Source organism: Pseudochaenichthys georgianus, unplaced genomic scaffold (genome assembly GCF_902827115.2).
Source record: "Pseudochaenichthys georgianus unplaced genomic scaffold, fPseGeo1.2 scaffold_468_arrow_ctg1, whole genome shotgun sequence".
NCBI classification, from domain to species: domain Eukaryota; kingdom Metazoa; phylum Chordata; class Actinopteri; order Perciformes; family Channichthyidae; genus Pseudochaenichthys; species Pseudochaenichthys georgianus.
The window spans coordinates 156,497-176,981 of record NW_027263032.1 but is presented as its reverse complement, the minus strand read 5'-3'; the positions used below and the strand labels follow the sequence as shown (position 1 = coordinate 176,981).

General features: G+C 44.4%; 1 protein-coding gene across 1 annotated transcript; it reads right to left on the bottom strand.

Annotated features, from left to right (window-relative positions):
* Window positions 1-1,956: 1,956 nt before the first annotated feature.
* On the bottom strand, window positions 1,957-19,354 carry fbxo46 (F-box protein 46). The gene is made up of 3 exons (XM_034078704.1): window positions 18,941-19,354; window positions 5,596-6,205; window positions 1,957-5,032 (listed from the first exon to the last, which is right to left on the bottom strand). Exons 2-3 carry the CDS (start codon window positions 6,076-6,078, stop codon window positions 3,296-3,298), a joined length of 2,220 nt encoding a protein of 739 aa, XP_033934595.1. The 5' UTR covers window positions 6,079-6,205; window positions 18,941-19,354; the 3' UTR covers window positions 1,957-3,295.
* Window positions 19,355-20,485: the final 1,131 nt, after the last annotated feature.

Below are 20,485 nucleotides of genomic sequence, written 5' to 3'. Positions count from 1 at the left end.
TAGAAGAGCATCAGGACTGTTTGAGGCAGATGATAGCTATGTGATGAACATGATGATTCAGCCTCTATGGAGAGAGACATCAAGCATGCTCATTTCTGACGTGGAGCTAATCTGAAGTAAACATTGAATACTGCTTTCTATTCCTCCATCTTGTGACTGTGTGACTCCCTCTCTTGGATATCAGCCTGTGAAGGACACTGCTCAGGAACTAGCTGATGCTCTGTATGTGACTTCCATTCTGGAGAGGATCCCAGATACATGGATCCTGAGGTGGAAGATCAAGCCGGGGACCAGTGATATTTGTAGAACATAATAAAAAACGACTGTAACTGGTCGTTGTGAGGATGTTCAGAATGTATGAATGTGTGATGATGTGTCTTCAGGGTGTGGGTGCTGTGCATGGTGTGTGCGTCAGTATCTGCTGGATCCTCGTGGTGCAGAGCGGCCAGCTGTTGCCCCAGTGTGGAAGTACACTGTGGACGCTAACACGCTCATTATGAAGGCTGTATCAGTTTTCATGTGGGGATACTATGCTTAGCTGATTCATTCTAGTGTTTGTTTTTATAATAATTAAAATAATACATTTAATTTGTATAGCGCTTTTCCTGGTGCTCAAAGACGCTTTACATACAATCAGAAACAGTACAAATATGTGATTAGGGGACATTATGTGATTAAGTTGAATAACTCTGTTTGGATGAAAGTACTACAATATCGCCCCCTGATGGTTATTACATGTCACTGCACTGCCAATCATAGAGATGTCACCATTTAAAATGAATAAATAAAAACCATACCAACTGTCTAATAAGTGGTGAAAGTACTTTTTACCCTACCCAATACATTTCTCTGAATACTTGTTATTTTGTTAAGCAACTAGTAAGTAGTATTTATAATTATAGTTTCAGCTACCCAGCAAGATATCAAGTACATGTAATTTAAATTATATCCGCCATTTTTATCCTTAAAGAGAGGAACACAATCAATATATTCCTATAACATAAAATACATTATACTAAAATGGGGCACTTTCGGTACTTCAATTATATCGGTGAATATTTTTAATTGTCATATTTTGATTGGAGAACTTTTGGATGTAATACAGTATTTCTACACTGAGCTACTTTTAAGTGAGCAAAATATCCGAGTGCTTCTTCCACCACCTCCTTCCGTCCCTGCCTGTGATGCGGTGTGAAATGATTTGATCAGGTTAAAAGGCCATTACTTAGTGTACTGTTACATGTGGATTCAATCACAGGTCAATCTGCGCCTGCTTCAAGGCTCTGAAATAAAGGTGTAATTGAGCAGCCTGATGTGAATTCAATAAAGTTTAAAGTAGCTTGAAGATTGGATTTGAAAGTTTCTTGGACTCGAACAATGTGTCGATGCGCTAGCCAATAGAACACACTACAGGAAAGGGAAAAACTTAGAAAACACAATATGGTCTCTTTAATTTTGGGAGGAGTGTCCCTATACATGTCCACTTTATCGTAGAGACATGCGAGATAAGTAAAGTCAATGATTTGTATTCAATTGTGATTGGTCAATTAAACAGACATACCATGCATCAGACGCATAACATATTGAGGGTTTATAGCTTTAAAAAATTGGATTAGCTTCCTTTTTTTGCCTCATAATTCTCTGGAAAGTAGCTTTTGTTGTTGGATGGTCCCTGCATTCAACTCTGATAAGACTGTTACTGTTCAATATTAACGTATCAAACACCACACGGACGAGGAAGCGCTTCAGATTTCCAGTTTTAATCATCACTTCTGTTTTTATTTAAGCAGATATTTCCCATTAGCATTGTACATGTCTGGAACCGACTGAGTTCTCCCATGAATACCCGACCGTCCGCCTCCATGCACAGTTTCAGCATCATTCCCCATACGAGTCCTTAAACGTCCAGTCTGTGAGCTTGCAGGGGTTTTACAGCAAGGGGGGGAAAGAGGGGGGGGGGGGGGGGGGGGAGGGGAGGGTTTTTTACAAGAATGACGAGTCAGAAGCGTCACCAGGCACTGTCCGCCTTGCACTCCCACACACAGAGTTATGGGTGGAGTCTGAAATCTAGCCAACTCCCAAAGCTCTTCATCGTACGTGAGGTTTCTGACGCTTCAATCTCCTGCAATGGGGGGGTGAGAGGTAAAGGGTTTTTAAGGCTGGAAGCTGGTGTGGAGAGTTTCTGTGGTAGTTGGTTTCACCCGCTTCGAAGCATGGATGAGGGCTTTGGAAAACACTGCCCTCGGCCGCAATGCAGGACAGGAAGGAGAGGGGGTTGAAACAAAGATGGAGTATTTCAAAGAAACTAAAAATACATCTTTGCAGTTTGGATGACAGACTTTTTACAGGGAGAACACAGTCCTCAAGAATAAAAGCAAACAACAGCAAACATTCTCTGACACACACACACACACACACACACATACACACCTCAGTAAAACAGCCAAACAAAAACAAACAAAATGGCAAACAAGCAAGTCAATCAAACCATACAAAGTGACATCAGGCCATCAAGTTTCTCTTTTTTAAATCCCATTCAATCCCACTGGTCTCAAGGTTAGGGTCCGCTCTGAAACAACGACGCCATTACACCAAATGGTATGGCTATTTCAGTAATAATAATAACGTCAGTGACACAGGCGATGATTTCAGCAGCATTATCAGGGGACTAATCAAACGTAGTACACCGTTACAGCACATTCAGAGAAGTAGAAACGCATGGCGCAGGACACGTACAAAATGGCGTCTTGTACAACGGAGAACTGAAGTTTGCTTTATACAATCACATTTCTAGAGCGGCGCCGCACATTCCACATCCACTTTTTACATCTGCTGGGACCTGGGTACAGCTCATCGTTGAAGCACCGTCGTACAGCTCACACGTGGTACTACACAGAACACAGAACGAGTATTTGGGAACAGGAAGCAGGCTCTAGGGCGATACATTTCTATGCGTCACTGTATGGATGCTAATCTCAATCAAATACACTGCAACAAGTTCTTTCACGTGAATGACCTTCGACGGCCGTGTGTGGAGTTAGACAGGAAAAACCCGGATGAGTAAGAGGCAGAAAGAGAGGGCTGGCGGAGGGGACCCCAACCCTGGTTTTTAAAGAAAGTGCCACTCTGGAGGAGAGGGGTTCTGGAGGGCTTGAAAAAACTAAAAGGCAAGGAGAGCGATACACCTCTCTTCCTTCTTCACCACTTCACTGACAGGCCAGGAGTGCTGGAGCAAAGAAAATAGTCCTGGAGTGCCGATTCCTCTCCGTAATGCTAAGAGTACTCGCCCCTTTCTCTACCTGGCCTCCTCCCTCCTGTCCTCCCTCTTGGTGCGAATGGGCTGCGAGCCGTCGGCCGGCTGCTGGACCCAGTTGTTGTCGTGGAGCCCGACCCGACAGCCCGGCGTGTCTTTGTCCGTCCGCCGGCAGCACATCCAGTAGGAGCGTCCGTAAGGCAGGTCGTGGTGGTAAGGTTTGGGGTGCCAACGACATAAAGAAACGTCCCCGCGCTCGTACTGCCGCTTGCACTGCTTGCAGGGGTCCTCGCGGTACAGAGGGTCTTGGTTCCAGCGCGAGTCCACCGCTCGAACCCCGTAACTCTCGATGAGCACCTTGAAGTAGTGGCAGGTGCACTTGAGGGCGGCCAGCGAGCGCGTGGGCAGGTATCCGAAGATGTTCACCGTGATGTGGTCGGGCAGCAGCAGCATGTACTGCCGCGGCTCCAGGAGGCGCTGGATCTGGAAGCGGATCTCCAGGAAGTCATGTGACACGTGGCGGTAGAGGCGGCACAGCGAGGGGTCCGAGCAGTCGTCCACGGGAGAGTCCGGTCGCTCCCCCGAGCCGACGGACACCCCGGGGCCGCCGCCGTTGTTGTTCGCACAGTCCAAAGAGCAAATCCCCGACCCACCGCCACCACTCGTTCCTTTTAAATCCTCCTCTGGACCCCGTGGGGGCTGCAGGAAGAACAGCTGTCCGGGAGGGGGGTCGTCTGATGAAGGGTCCGAGGAGCCGCCCCCTCCACTGGGCAGAGCGAAACACACCGTCTCCTCCTGCACATTCTCCGTACTGTCTTTGCCGTAAAACACACATTGGTCCACGGCGCCCGTCACCACCACCTCCACGTGGAAGCCGGTCACTCGCTCCCTCCCCATCCCCGAGGACTTCTTCTCCTCCTGGGTGGGGGCCGGGCTGCCGCAGCTCGGCCTGTCCGGGTGATGGAGGTCCCCGTCTGGTTTGGGGGCGGCGGAGGTGGCGGCCAGCAGCAGACTCCCGGGGTCTCTGGAGGAGGGGCTGACCAGCTGGTAGAGGTCGCAGGTGATTTTCTCTTTGGCCCTGGCTGCCGCCTGGCTCCCCCCCCCTCCCCCACAGCTCATGAACATACATCGGGACCTTCCAGCCGGCTCTAACTGAGACCGGGGGTCCATGTTCGACACTCGGAAAGCTATTCTGACCTCGCCGTGACTGCGACTGGGGGGCGGAGGAGGGGAAGCGACGCCGGACTCCCCTCCCCTCCGACGCTCGCTCTCTGGATGGACAGAAGAGTCCGTTTCAGGTCCCGGATGGAGCCGGCTCTCCTGGTTCTGGGACTCAAAGTGCGCGATGGCCTGGGCCACCCTGAGGGACTCCTGCTGCTGCTGCTCCTCCAGCTCCTGGTCCGTCTGGATGAGGGACGACGACGACTCTTTGGAGGGATGGCCACTCGAACTGTCCGACACGAACACGATGGGGTCGGACACGGTGCCCCGCAGGAGAGTGTGAGGGGTGAGACCCTGGCCGTTGGGACACTGACTCTGAACGGCCACGATCCCCTGGAGGGCCATCGCCGTCCTCTGCTCCACGAGGGCCACCATCTCCGCCACCGACAGCAGGTCCGTCTCGCTCACCAGAGGAGGCTCGTCGGGGCTCGGGGCGGAGAGAGGGCATTCGTGGCTGAGGTTCAGCTCCGAGGCCTGGGAGCGAGTGGGAGGGTCGTACGAGGAACACCGTCTTCTTCTCTTGGCTTTACTGCAGTCCGTCGCCCAGTTACCTTTCACCTGCGGAGGAGGAAAAGGATGAATGTTTTGTTTTGAATAACCAAAGTTAAACCGAAGGAAGCACCAGATATTTGTCCGACACATTTTCACCAGATAATAGGAAACTTATATTATGTAAAATTGCGATATTGAAACTATAGCTGAAGGTTAAATAGCTTTTATTGACTTAACTGGTGCAGTACCTACACCCTCCAATGCAGTAGGCGGCGCTATGCACTTTTAGGGTAGGTTTGCGAACACAGAGGAAGAAAGAATGACGTAACATGTAGTTTTTTTTCAGTTTCAAGGAAAGAAAACAAGATTAAAAAACAATCTTTAGGTTTTTGACGTGTTTAAAGTGATGGTGAGGTCAGAGCTGTAAAATATTAGATGTTTTCATTTTTCATGTCTACTTTTTTTTGTCCTCAGTTTAGCATTAACTAGATTTGGAACGTAAAAGCGTAAAATACACATTTGTGAAATGGGCCATTATGTTTCCCGTGTCGGCCATGAGAACCCAGCAATTCCAATAAATCCATACCTTCCTCTTTTTATAGTCAACTCTCTTCAAAGACATGTCTCACCTTCATGGTGCTGGGTCGTGGCTGCCCCGCCCCGCTGAACTGATGAGCCACGAAGAAGGCGATCTTCTCCTTGGTGTTCCCCGGCTTGATGACGTACCAGGTGTCTAACAGCACGCGGCCATCTTCCACCTGGGACCCCGAGGAGGGCGGCGACGGAGGGTCCGAGGAGGGCAGAGGGTCCTGGCTCTGCGACATGGAGCCCTCGGGTTCGGGGGGAGTGTCCTCCTCCCCTGCATCCTCCGCTTCTCCATCCCCCACGCCCACTACGATGCCTCCATCTTCCCCTCCGTCCACGCTCCTCGAGGAGGGCTCAGCTTTGCAGAGGTTGGGGGTCCCCGTCCCTCCTCCACTTCCTCCTCCTCCTCCACTTCCTCCTCCTCCCCCGCTGCCCCCTGAGCCTGGGCTCCTAGCTTTGTTCTGGGAGTAGGTGCCGAAGGGGCGGGGGCACCACAGGCGGATGTGGGAGAAGGTGTCTCGGTCCATCAGGATGAGGAGGACCACCGGGACATGTCGGCGTCTACGCTGGCCAGCAAACACCCAGAGCCAGAGCCCTCATGGTGCGGGTCGCAGTGCCAACCTGACGGGTCAGCGGCAACACGGAGCATACAACCTGCAGCGAGAGGGTGGGGACGGGGGACAGGCGGGGGAGGAATGAAGGGAAAGAGAGAAACAGTTAAACAATGTTTTGGATTTCTTTGTTATGTTAAAAATCCTAATTTAAAAACACATATTTTTTTATTTCTATAGGTTCCAAAAAAAGGTGGCAGTCATATGTGGAAATTATTATTATGATACATTACTATTTTTAGACATTCTGAAAGTTCTGTAGCTGTGATCTACTAGGGGGATATTTTCATATAAGCTATTTATAAGCTTTCTATCCTCCCACTTCAGCTCGTTTTGTTTTCATGTACCTTGTCTGCAGTTACATTGAAGTAGTGGATACAAAATAAGAGTTTGTACAGCAACAATTCTCAATAGAGCCGGGATCAGTTCAATGTGAAAAAATGTCCCCACTGTATAGTTAGTTTAATAGGTTTATTTTTCCGCTACTTCCCCCCCCCCACCCCCTTAACCTGTCTGCCTTTTTTCCCCTACTCCCCCCCCCTACTCCCCGACTTGTAAAGCGACCTTGGGTTTCCTGAAAGGCGCTATAAAAATATTATATATTATTATTATTATTAATGTTCAATTGTGGCTGTGTCGAGTAGATGCCTGGAGGTACAAATACAAAAGCTGTTCCCATTGTAGCAGCAGCAGTGCAGTACACTGTAGAGAACACACACAAACACGCACACCCATATATATATATATATATATATATATATAAATATATATATCATGGTACTACAAACTGAACCACTGGCCTGCCTGCTACTTTAGCCAAACTCAATTAGCCCTTACATCCACTAACTGTATACTATGATCGTCTCCCGGCTTTAGAGCGTCTCAATCAAATTAAAGGGATTGCATTTCAGGTTTAGTGTCTGCGGCCGGGACATGAAAGGGATGAAGGATGCAACACAAATGGACTCTCCCCTCTCCCCCCCTGCATCTCAGTGCTTCAAAGAGGACTTGCTTAATAGGAGGCAACACAGGGAGGAGCGTGCGGACATATGCCGGACCTATTTTTAGCTCACAGCAGGAGGGGGTTGGTAGTAGCGAAACTGCTGTATCCGTCCTGCCTGTCCTCACCCCTTTCTCCCTGCCAGAGAGCCTACAGGCTGGGGGGGAGGAAGGGGGAGGATTTGAAGTCCACCCAGCATGCTTCTGCAGCTCGAGCAGCTGTAGGGGCTGCCAGGAACGTGCCGGAGAACTTAAGGAGAGAAACACGTGGCGAGGGAACAACATGGTTGTCTCGCCGCTGATCTGAATGCCTGCCAACAGCCTGACATTTCTTTTTCATATCAACTTTCAACGACTCTTAACCGAGCAATTTCACACTTTAGATTAGTGGCAACAGCCTGAGAGCAGTGCACGTCAGTATTACACTACTGCAGGTCAAGACAAAAGCAAATCAATCCAAATTAAACCAATTATGAACACAAGGTCTCGACAATTGACACAAATATTATTAGCAAGTAAAAAGTAATTTTTCATGGCAGAAAAATACCATCTCAACCTCGTACTTTGAGAAACCAGGATGGACATTTTAAAAGTATGTGGATATCTTATAAATCCAAGCGATTATTAGATTTATGTAGAAAATAATCGGCTAAATAATTTGAAGAAATGAACCAGCCACTCAAACCTTTACATAGTTCGATATAAACGTATGTTATATTCTCCCACAGGTTGGTATATATATTGCAAACATGACTTTCAGACTGTGGGTGTTTCTCAATGGCAAGGAAGGATGCTCCAGAGCCACTATTTCAAGGATGCTACGTCATCGAGTCCCACCGAAGGACTGTTCCAATTAGTGTTGCACGGTGTACCGATACTTGAAAGGTACCGCGATACCCTGCCGTTAAAAACGGTACGATTCCTCCGTTTCATTAGTATCGGTACTTTAAGAATGACGGGGAAAAGCACTCCCGTGAAAAAGCGCCGTTTTAATAAGAGCCGTGTGTGTTCAGCGCTCTGCTTCCACTCCCTGCACTGCAGCCGTGCCTGCAGTCCCGCTCCTCTCAAGCACGTTCTAAGTCCCTCCCCTCTCTCGTGCACGCGGCCACGCGCTAGCTGCCAGAGCATGTGAGAAAACTAGAAGCATGTCTGCAAGTGGGAGTGCAACTGCCGCTGCGCCTCGGCTTGTTGACAAAAAAGACGGCAGAAGTCTGTGAACGGGCCGTTCAGGTGTTCAGAGCAGAGCTTCCTGTCGGAGCGGCAGAGCGTGATGTGCACTGAAAAGTTTTTCTGTCGCAATATTATCGTTGAGCAAACTTAACTAGCAAACTAGCATCACTATCTGCTAACGTTAGCTTTAGCCTTCGTTTTCTATTAGTTTTTTTCATAGGCTATAAACGGAGGTGGTATACGTATATATCTTGTACTTGAGTAAAAGTAGAAGTACCCGGGTCTTGTACTTGAGTTAAAGTAGAAGTACCAGAATGTAGGAACAATCCTGCAATCAAAATGTTCCTCAAATAAAAGTACAAAAGTATTATCATCAAAATATAGTTAAAGTAGCGACAGTAAAAGTAGAAGTACTCAGGTCTTGTACTAGAAGCACCAGAGTGTAGAATACTCTGTTACAGTAAAAGTACTGCATTCAAAATATTCCTCAAGTAAAAGTAGTCATTGTGCAGATTGGTCCATTTCAGAATAATATATATGATGTGTTTTATAATGATTGATCATGAAAGTGTTCTCAAAGCTGGTGAAGGTGCAGCTAGTTTGAATCTTGTGGATTTACTCCAGGTGGAACTAAAGTCTGATTCAACACTTGGTTATATTTCACATCATTCATCCACATCTGTGAAGTAACTAAAGGGATTAATACATGTAGTGGAGGAAAAGTACACCATTATTTCTGAACTGTAGTGGATTAGAAGAACAAAGTAGCAAAAGAAACATTGAAATACTTAAATAAAGTACAAGTATCTCAAAATTGTACCCAAGTAGTACTTGAGTTTATGAACTTAGTTACTTTACACCAGTGGCTATACAGATAGAAAGACTAAGCCTTGCACAGAGGCATGAAAATACATTTTCAAAATGCTCAACAGTGCTGCCGAAATGTTAAACTCACTGCTACACAATTAAAATAAATGCTTTTATATATATTTATATTAGATGTGACTCTTTGGCGTTTCTGTTCTTAGTAACACTGCTGCTTCAGTTGTTCTGACTGCTAACATCATCTGTTATTCCTAATTTTAAAGACGATATTCCGTGTTTCCCTTTTTTTAAGAAAAGTATCGAAAAAGAATCGGAATCGCAATTCTTGACTTGGTATCGGTATCGAAACCAAAATGTTGGTATCGTGACAACACTAGTTCCAATGTCCAGGCTCCTACAGAATTCTACAGAGCCCAGCGTCCTTTGTAGCGAGAAATTTCGAGGCTGCCCATGTGTATCCTCCGCGGTCTTAAAATCCCCACAATGCTTTGCGCACGGACCAATTTCCAAAATCTGTGGCGGAAAATGTAAGGCGGGGCCTCTCATATGACGCACACACCTGCACACTTCCTAGCCTGTTCCACTCTTTGTTTTCCGAATGCCAGGAAGGATTCCTGCCTCGCTTCTGAAGGAACTGACTCGGAAGACAAGGAAGCGTCCTCGACATTGAGAAACACCCCCTGTTGACAAGACAACATCTAGTGGTTGGCATCATGTGAAGAGGCTTGTTTGCATTTGTATTTTCGTATATTGACTAAAATGTGGAGAACAACAAAAAGTATACATCGCTGTGGGACAACTTCTCCTTGTAAATGACAACAAACAATTCAGCTACAGCTTTCTCTTGTGTCTCATCATTTCTACAGGTCCAGACATGCTGGGTGTTTCTCAATGTCGAGTACGCTTGCTTGGTAGCACATGTCTTCCGAGTCACTTGCTTCCAAGCGAGGCAAGAATACTTCCTGGCATTCGGAAAACGAAGAGTGGAACAGGCTAGCAAGTGTGCAGGTGTGCATCGCATGATTACATTTTCCGCCACAGATTTGGGGAAATTGGTCCGTGCGCAAAGCATTGTGGGGATTTTAAGACCGCGGAGTCTACACATGTGCAGCCTCGAAATTTCTCCCTACGAAGTACGCCGGGCTCGGTAGAATTCCAAGTATGCTGGACATTGGAACAGTCCTTCGGCGGCACTCGATAAACGTAGTATGCTTGAAATAGTGGCTCTGGAGCAGCTTTACTCGAGATTCAGAAACGCCCTCAGTCACCCGCAGGCAGAGCTTAATTCGAAAAGAAAAACATCCATCGGTTTCTTTGATTAACTTTCTCTTATGTGCATCTTTGGATGTGGCAGCAACTTGACAAAAGCAACCGTTACAATTGGCTCAACTTGATGTGTAACGGAGGCGTGTGGCGCAGTGGGTTGTGCGTTGGTGTTCGGATCAGGGGGTCACAGGTGCAAGACACACCGATGTGATGTAATGTACGCAAAGATAACAATACCCCAATAAAATGGGCTGTTCCAAACATCCCGGGTGTAACAGTTGGGAATATATCCGCAGGGTGTGTTTTAGGGGACAATAAAAGCTAGTATTGCAGCACTTCTAAAACATCCCAGAGTCAGAGTCCTTCAAATGAACTTGTTGCATAACACAACGTTTATGACGGAGCTTATTTTGCAAATATATTCGTTTCTCTTTCGACGACAAAATAGCCTGCTTTACATTTGAGCCGCCCGACTGCTTTATGGCTGCAAACAGGACATGGCGGTGCCTCTGAATTGGCGGTGCTTTGTACATTGGGAGTGCAAAAAGCTAACACCGCCCACACAGAGTGCTGAACCAATTAAAACGCTTCCTCCATAATCACATAGCAACAACTCAGCTAAGAGCTGGCAGATTATACAGTTCTCAGAAAGAAAAAAAAACTGCTGAACCTGTTTTTCTTTCTCTTTATGTCCCATTCTGAATCTCTCTCTCCATTCAACCACTTTTATTCTCTACTTCCTCTCCTCTTCCCCCCCCCCCTCTCGCTGCATCGCGTAATCCATCTCTCATAACAGATTGGATGGCATTATAAGAGAGAGATGGTCTGCCCACTGCAGTGCTTCAGTGTGTGTGTGTACACACACACACACACACACACACACACACACACACACACACACACACACACACACACACACACACACACACACACACACACACACACACACACACACACACACACACACACACACACACACACACACACACACACACACACACACACACACACACACACACACACACACACACACACACACACACACACACACACACACACACACACACACACACACACACACTTCTGTGAATTGGGGATTGTGAGAAGAGAGGCCATGTGCCCACAAAAGAGCAGACGCATCTGAAAAACTGTTTACATTTACGGCTGTAACTTAAAAAATACATTTTGATCTTCTATGTTGAAAATCAAGTTGACGTTAAAACAACAACAACAACAAAAATGCTGCCTAGAAATTGGACATTTCCTGATGTTTTATGACATATTTAAAAAGGGTCTCCATTCTGCTGATGTTCAGGTGTATATCAGTTTAGTGTCTCTACTTTAAAGAGTCCTCTCCTGCTGATGTTCAGGTGTATATCAGTATGTAGTGTCTCTACTTTAAAGAGTCCTCTCCTGCTGATGTTCAGGTGTATATCAGTATGTAGTGTCTCTACTTTAAAGAGTCCTCTCCTGCTGATGTTCATGTGTATATCAGTATGTAGTGTCTCTACTTTAAAGAGTCCTCTCCTGCTGATGTTCATGTGTATATCAGTATGTAGTGTCTCTACTTTAAAGAGTCCTCTCCTGCTGATGTTCAGGTGTATATCAGTATGTAGTGTCTCTACTTTAAAGAGTCCTCTCCTGCTGATGTCCAGGTGTATATCAGTATGTAGTGTCTCTACTTTAAAGAGTCCTCTCCTGCTGATGTTCAGGTGTATATCAGTATGTAGTGTCTCTACTTTAAAGAGTCCTCTCCTGCTGATGTTCATGTGTATATCAGTATGTAGTGTCTCTACTTTAAAGAGTCCTCTCCTGCTGATGTTCAGGTGTATATCAGTATGTAGTGTCTCTACTTTAAAGAGTCCTCTCCTGCTGATGTCCAGGTGTATATCAGTATGTAGTGTCTCTACTTTAAAGAGTCCTCTCCTGCTGATGTTCAGGTGTATATCAGTATGTAGTGTCTCTACTTTAAAGAGTCCTCTCCTGCTGATGTTCATGTGTATATCAGTATGTAGTGTCTCTACTTTAAAGAGTCCTCTCCTGCTGATGTTCATGTGTATATCAGTATGTAGTGTCTCTACTTTAAAGAGTCCTCTCCTGCTGATGTTCAGGTGTATATCAGTATGTAGTGTCTCTACTTTAAAGAGTCCTCTCCTGCTGATGTTCAGGTGTATATCAGTATGTAGTGTCTCTACTTTAAAGAGTCCTCTCCTGCTGATGTTCAGGTGTATATCAGTATGGAGTGTCTCTACTTTAAAGAGTCCTCTCCTGCTGATGTTCAGGTGTATATCAGTATGTAGTGTCTCTACTTTAAAGAGTCCTCTCCTGCTGATGTTCAGGTGTATATCAGTATGTAGTGTATCTACTTTAAAGAGTCCTCTCCTGCTGATGTTCAGGTGTATATCAGTATGTAGTGTCTCTACATGTCTCCATGCTTTAATGTTCAAAAAGCTCTTTATTTTTCTCATACTGCCTGTGCTGCAGCACCTCTTTTCACCCTCCGTCTGAAACCAGAGCCCAGTCTGCTCTGATTGGTGTGCTGTCATTATGTTATGGAAGTAAACAAAGGATTCCAATTGAGGCGTTTTCGAAAAGGTAGTAATCATGGCTGTATAATAAGAACTGGATACAGCATGGGAGGCGGGGTTTCGTTCTTTCCTATGAGAGCTGCTCATTGGCGCATGAAGACAAAATGGCTTTTGAGAGAGCGAAACGTCACAGATTACCCAGCATGCCTGGCTGTCAGAGCAGAAGAACTCGTATGTGCGCTCACAGAGCATGCGCCCCTTAAGCCCCGCCCCCGAGCTCCCACTCTCGGCTCACTCGAATGAATGGAGACAGAAAATAAATCTAGATTCGGCTTTTAGTGCATTTTACAACTTTAAGGACCTAATGATTCTAATAAGGGCTGTAAAATACTTCATACTGGGTAGTTTATTTAGTTTGTAAATCAGCGGATAATTAAAAAACCAGACGTCTCTTTCCCCATGTTAGTCAATGGGGAAAGTCTTTCTGGGCCCAGTGATGTCACGGACTGATACGGGAGTTGTAGTACCGCCGTTTGGACCGCGCACGGACCAATTTCCAAATCTTTGGCGGAAATCGTGCTCCATTTAAGGCGGGGCCTCCCATATGATGCACACCTGTTAGCCTGTTCCACCATTCTTCGTTTTCCGAGGCTAGGAAGTATTCTTGCCAAGTGACTCGGAAGACATGTGCTACCAAGCAAGCGTCCTCGACATTGAGAAACACCCTATGATAACACAGGGATTTTAGTCTTTGCAGACCATTTACATGCACACAATCTACACAACACACTAAAGGAAAGGGAAAACCCAAGAAAGCATAATAGGGCTTATTTAAGTAAATATCTCTGGGTTTGAACTGTCAAAATAAGATGGTTTTATTATTACAACTTGGATTTTGTGAAATAGAAAATGACATGTTATCAACCAAATGATACATCTATATTAATAATGAAAATAGCCATAAATTGCCTCTCCATTTGCTTACAAAAAGGACAGCACTAGCGTTGTGGCAGCCTCGACACTGAGATCTTGCTCCTCTGATGGCGAGCAAACAGCAGCCAACATTTGGCAAGCAGAGGACCGTTCACCGCCAGGATACTGCTGTCGCTCTCCGCAGGTCCAAACTCCCCTCTGTCCACTCCTGCTCAGTGCTCTCATTGGTCATCTGTCTCAGTACAGCTCAACACGCAATTTAACGGACGCAAGGGATGCCAGTGATTATTCGATTATTCGTTACAGTCTCCATAATCGAATATTATTTTTAAAAATCGATTTTATTTATATATTTTTTTATTATTATTTATATATTTTTTTTTTCTTAGTTTCAACCAAAATATAGACTAATGCTAATAATAGTAATACTATTAATAATTGTAAATGGCCATTGGTCACACCACCAGTTTGTTTTCCTGTAAACTTGGAGGAGACTGCTGCAGCACGCTACACACCGACCCCGCCTCCCCTCTCCCTCAGACGTGCGACTAAAGATGAACAAAGCGGCAGCCGGCAGGTAAAAAGTGTTCCTCCTCGTGGAACTACTTCGAACTTACAAGTCCAAAGGAAGTTAAACCGGTCGAATAATCGATTATTATTCGCCAGGGCTGCCGAATAATCGATTTTGATCATGGTCAGTTTCTGGGAACCCTAACGGACGCATGCATAGATTTGAGCTTCTATTGCCACATGAAGAAGATTCATAGAGGTCTTGACAGCCCATATAATAACCAAGGTGAAACGCAAAGTCATTGAGACCATAAAAAGATTGAATTACCGTCTAACGCTTAATCCATTCCTTTCCTTTCCTACGTTCGGTTCGCCTGTCCTTCCTTGCATAACCTCAACCTTGAAAGGCATCATCTAGTAATATACATCTTTCTTTTCAGGACACACCAAGTTATCAGTAAATCTAGGATCCAAGGATGTTACATTATTGTATAAATAAATAGTAATAAAGACGGAATTTGAATTAGACAGAAATGAATCCACACAGAGAACATTACGGCTTGAGACAAAGCTGACAACTAAGATTGTCCTGTACCAAGACCTTGTTATGCTTCTTAGCACAATTCGTAATACAATTGTTCTTATTCAGTAGATTTAAATCACCAAAGGAACATACAACATCTTGTGTTGACCACAAATGTACTCACGGGATTTGTTGGAAATAAACCATGTAGTATTAATAATGACTAATCAACGACGACGAGGCAAAATGAACACAATGTTCAATAACAACGATTCTTACGTTTGATCAGCTTAACTGGTGAAAAAACGAAAGTGATAACAGAGATTTGATGACATCTTCAAATTAAGGAAACCAAGCTTCTCTCTGCAGGGGTAAGTCATCGTTTTGGAAAAGCTGCTTCTTCAAAATATGGTCATCTATCATCCATGGGTGTGGTGAATGAGAAGATTCATGAAAAAAAAAAAACAGGCAATTCAATGGATATTTCAAGATTCTTATGCCTAGTATCTCACATCCAAATTGTATCTCCAATTCAGTTTCCAGTACTCCACCCTACTTTCACCAAGTCCCTTTAAGTTACTATTGAGCTTCTTTTTTTCCTCTTAATTTGAAATGTTTTTTCTGCAAATTAAGGCTTGGGTTTGGTTTTAAGCTTTCTGCATAAACCTAATCCTTCAAAATCCTGTCCAAGCGCAGTGGCAGCCAGCAGCACCAACACGACTGATACCCCACAGAAACACCACGGAAACACTACAGAAACACTACGGAAACACTACGGAAACAATACGGAAACACTACGGAAACACCACAGAAACACCACGGAAACACCACGGAAACACTACGGAAACACCACGGAAACACCACGGAAACACTACGGAAACACCACGGAAACACCACGGAAACACTACGGAAACACCACAGAAACACCACGGAAACACCACGGAAACACTACGGAAACACCACGGAAACACCACGGAAACACTACGGAGACACCACGGAGACACTACGGAAACACCACAGAAACACCACGGAAACACCACGGAAACACTACGGAAACACCACGGAAACACCACGGAAACACCACGGAAACACCACGGAGACACCACGGAAACACTACGGAAACACCACGGAAACACCACGGAAACACTACGGAAACACCACAGAAACACCACAGAAACACTACGGAAACACTACGGAAACACCACGGAAACACCACGGAAACACTACGGAAACACTACGGAAACACCACGGAAACACTACGGAAACACCACGGAAACACTACGGAAACACCACGGAAACACTACGGAAACACCACGGAAACACCACAGAAACACCACAGAAACACTACGGAAACACCACGGAATCACCACGTTAACACCACAGAAACACTACGGAAACACAACAAGCCGTTTAGGACAGAGAGTGAATACACAGACTATACAGAGATGCTGTGAGAAACCAATGTGAGTTTGGAAAATTGCACAATATAAATGTGCACCAGAGTATGCAGTGATGGTGCTACTAAGCTCCTTTTTTCAAGTCAAGTCATACCGCAGGTTTGTCAGTCTAAAATGAAAAAAGAGCAGTGTTAAGTGGACAAGACAAGACACAGGAGTTCTGATGTTTAACCTGCATACAATCATTCCTCCTCTATCAGGAAGATTGTGAAGGATTTTGAACATTGCAAAACGTGTCTAGATCAAATCAAATCAAGTTTTATTTATATAGCACATTTATAAACGATGTGTGGTGGAGCCAAAGTGCTGTACATATAATAAAAATACCCTACAGTAAAGACACTTTACAGCAAATACAACAGCACAGATTGTTCAGAATATCAGTATGACAATACGACACCCTCTGTCCTTAGACCCTCTGTCCTTAGACCCTCACATCGTACAAGGAAAAACTTCCAGAGAGAAAACCCACAGTTTAAAAGGGACATGGGAGAAACCTCAGGGAGAGCAACAGAGGAGGGATCCCTCTCCCAGGACGGACAGACGGGCAATAGATGCCGTGTGTAATACATACAGATGCACACATTGTTACTCAATGTTCTGTCAGAGTTATGCTTCACAAGGTGGTGACCTGTTCACAAATAACAATCCTACTCTTTGCATAGCGACAGATTCCCATGACTTAAAAACAACCTTTCTGCTGGACTGGGTCATTTCCCTATACACATCCCGAGCAGTTTCGCCAGCACTCTCAGCGGGATAATAGTTTCACTGTGGTAGTAGTAGGTGCGTGCCGTTCAGAACACACAGTTTACCACGTCCTCATTAAAGGCCGATTTAAGATTTAACGAGTCGGATTACCAAAAAGAGCAATTTACTACTTGTGATTTCTAAGGCTGCAGAAAAAGTCAGCCTGCTAAACACAAAGCAGTCACTCCAACTCAACCCCCCGCTTACGATCCTCCAGCCCTCCTACACTGTTCTTCACAGCCAGACGACCAAAAGCTGACGAAACATAAAGCATGCCAAAAAGTCTTAGCTCAATCTCCCTCTCTGCATGTGTGCCTGTGAAGACAATGCAACAGAAGAGCTGCCAGCAGGCAAACTGTCAACAGAACAATAGAGCCCAGTGAGAGCCTCACCACAGCGGTCTGCCCAGGAGGAACGTTATTACATCGAGAGGACACCTAGGAAGAGTGGCTGTCTGCCCTGCAGTGCATCTGTCTCAGCTTCTGTAACAACATCACAAGTTAGACTTTGATGCAAGCTTTCATACTGCAATCACTAAGGCCACAGTGTCAACACAGGGTTACTTAAACATCCGAAAAAGGAGAATGACAAATAATGCATCATCTAACTAAATCAAATCAGACAGAACTCCATGTGGAAATAAAACATAATTGATTGTTAAACAGCAATATGACAATGTGAGAGCTTAATATGCTACTGTCCCAAAAAACAGATTAACTACTTGTTCATCTTGGTTTATCAATCTGGACATATCTCCTTGCAGCAACTGTGCCATAGGATGCAATAATACACTTATTGAAATATGCATTGTTAAAACACTTAATTTTATGGTAGAGTCTCTCAACCCCTACTATGATCAAAATAAGGCCTGCAGGTCACTAGACCATTCCTGGTTTTTCAAAACGTTATGACTGACTGTAATTGAGCCAGCTTATCCAGTGACAACCAACAAGTGTGGTGTAACTAACAGTGGTGTCACTGTACTTAAGTACCATTTTGAGAGACTTGCAGTTAACTTAAGTATTTAAATATGTTGTTATTTTGTACTTCTACCCCATTACAAATCAGAGGTAAAAGGTGGTCTTTTACTCCACTACATTTATTTAGTTACTTTGCACATTTGGATTAATTATGTGAAATATAATCAACACTTAAATAAATGCAGTAAATGTACAAGCTACTCTGCAGCATACACATGAATTAAACCTAGCTGCACCTTTGATAACACTAATGCATCAATATTTATAATCAAAACATATCGTATATATTATGCTGAAATGGACCAATCTGCAGAATTAGTTATTTTACTTTTGGTACTTTAAGTATATGTTGATGCTTATACTTTAGTAGTTCTACTTGAGTAACATGTTGGATGCAGGACTTTTACTTGTAACAGAGTATTCCTACACTGTGGTATTTTTACTTTTACTTAAAACATTATCCAAGTACTTCTCTCATCTCTGATCACAAACACCAAAAAACAAAACTGCTTACTTATAAGCAAAATACTTATGTTTTAAGCACCAACCACTAGCTGGTTCTATAACGAGCAAACAGCTAGCATAACGTCCTGGTAAAATGTGAAAGTCGGATAAGTCCATTATTATATAACATTAACAGATCCTGAACAAGTACGCTTCCACTTACTTTAATAGTGTAACACTGTGGTATTGCAAAAGGTCAATACACCCGCCATTAGCTACCGAGCCTGCTAGCTGGATAGCACAACTACCTGCATAATAACATGACAGCGCTGGCTAGCAAGCTAACAAGCTAACAATGTAGAAAACAACGTATTTTGTGTGTAGCATCCTCACCTTAGCAGCATTAATATCCACAGACAGCCTCCTTGACTTTCACAACAGTCGATGACAAGTGCTGTTTTTCCTTTTTGCGCCACCAGTTGGTCTGATGAAATGCAGGAGTTAACTATCCGTGAAGCTAAAGCTAAGCTAGCGACGACATTAGCCAACAGCTACTTTGTATTATCAACCTTGTCTAGTGATTATGCTATTGTGTGTGTGTGTGTGTGTGTGTGTGTGTGTCTGCCTGTCAGTCCTCTGAGCAAAGTCTAGCTGCCTTGTTAGGACTCCGTGCAGTCCCTCTCCCACTATCTATTTAGAAGTGACACAAGCCTTTACGGTATGTTCTCGGGGATACCAAAATAATCAGTGTCAAAACGGCAGCAACAGCAGCAGCAGGAGGAGGAAGGCCATCTTGTTGACAAGCAGCTGCATAAGGCCCGCAGCCAATAGCAGAGCAGAGTCGGTGGGATGCCCATATATGGCGTCCGCACAGTGCCCTCCCTCTGCTACACGCACACACACACACACACACACACACACACACACACACACACACACACACACACACACACACACACACACACACACACACACACACACACACACACACACACACACACACACACACACACACACACACACACACACACACACACACACACACAATGGACCACAGTGGAATAAAACATCATAAGGTCACTGTGTCAAAGACAGGTGGGGAAATCCATTTAAACAGCCATAAGGCACTTCATGGTACACAGTCATAAGTCATGGATAAGGATGAACTACTGAACTGCAAAGTAAGCAAGCCCATACACACATTTAGAAATAGAAAAGGCAATACAAACAGTAATGCAGTTCTTATTTAAAAAAGAAAGTCTAACAATTTCATTTTCATCTCTGATTTTGGAATTTCCCCAATAATAAACTTACTACCTAAAGAAAGATATGTTTTTACATCTCATTACCTTCCAAAAAAGATATGCAATCCTGAAAAATAGTTTTGCACAGTTTTATATAGATCAGTATACAAAGTAATACAATAAATGAATTGATGAATGAATTTCAGAAATGTTCACCTGCAAAATGTCACTTGAAGGGAATCATCAAGACCGGAAAGAGATATTTAATTGAAGCAAATATATTAAAAATGACTACAAAGAGGCCAAAAAAAGGGCACACAATTACCACAAAAAGGGGCAAAGCAACGATCAGTGACACAACATGACAACAAAGAGATGCAAAGCGACTGCAAAGACACACAAAGCACACAGTTATTAAATAGATTCAAATTAACTAATATATATATACAAGAAAATGACTGTCAACTTTTATTAGAAATGTTAACATCATTTCAATATTTAAACAATTATGACCCGTTCAAATTCTATAGTGCCTCGCAATTGCTGAGCAGTCCAGTTTTGCCCCCTGGTGGGTTATTGCATTTGTGACTGCAATTGAAATCTTGAATGTCCTTTTGTGGAAGTCTGTAAAGTCCCCTTAACCCACCCCTCATGCCATTGTCTGTTATATTGTAATGTGTGTGAGCATTGTCCT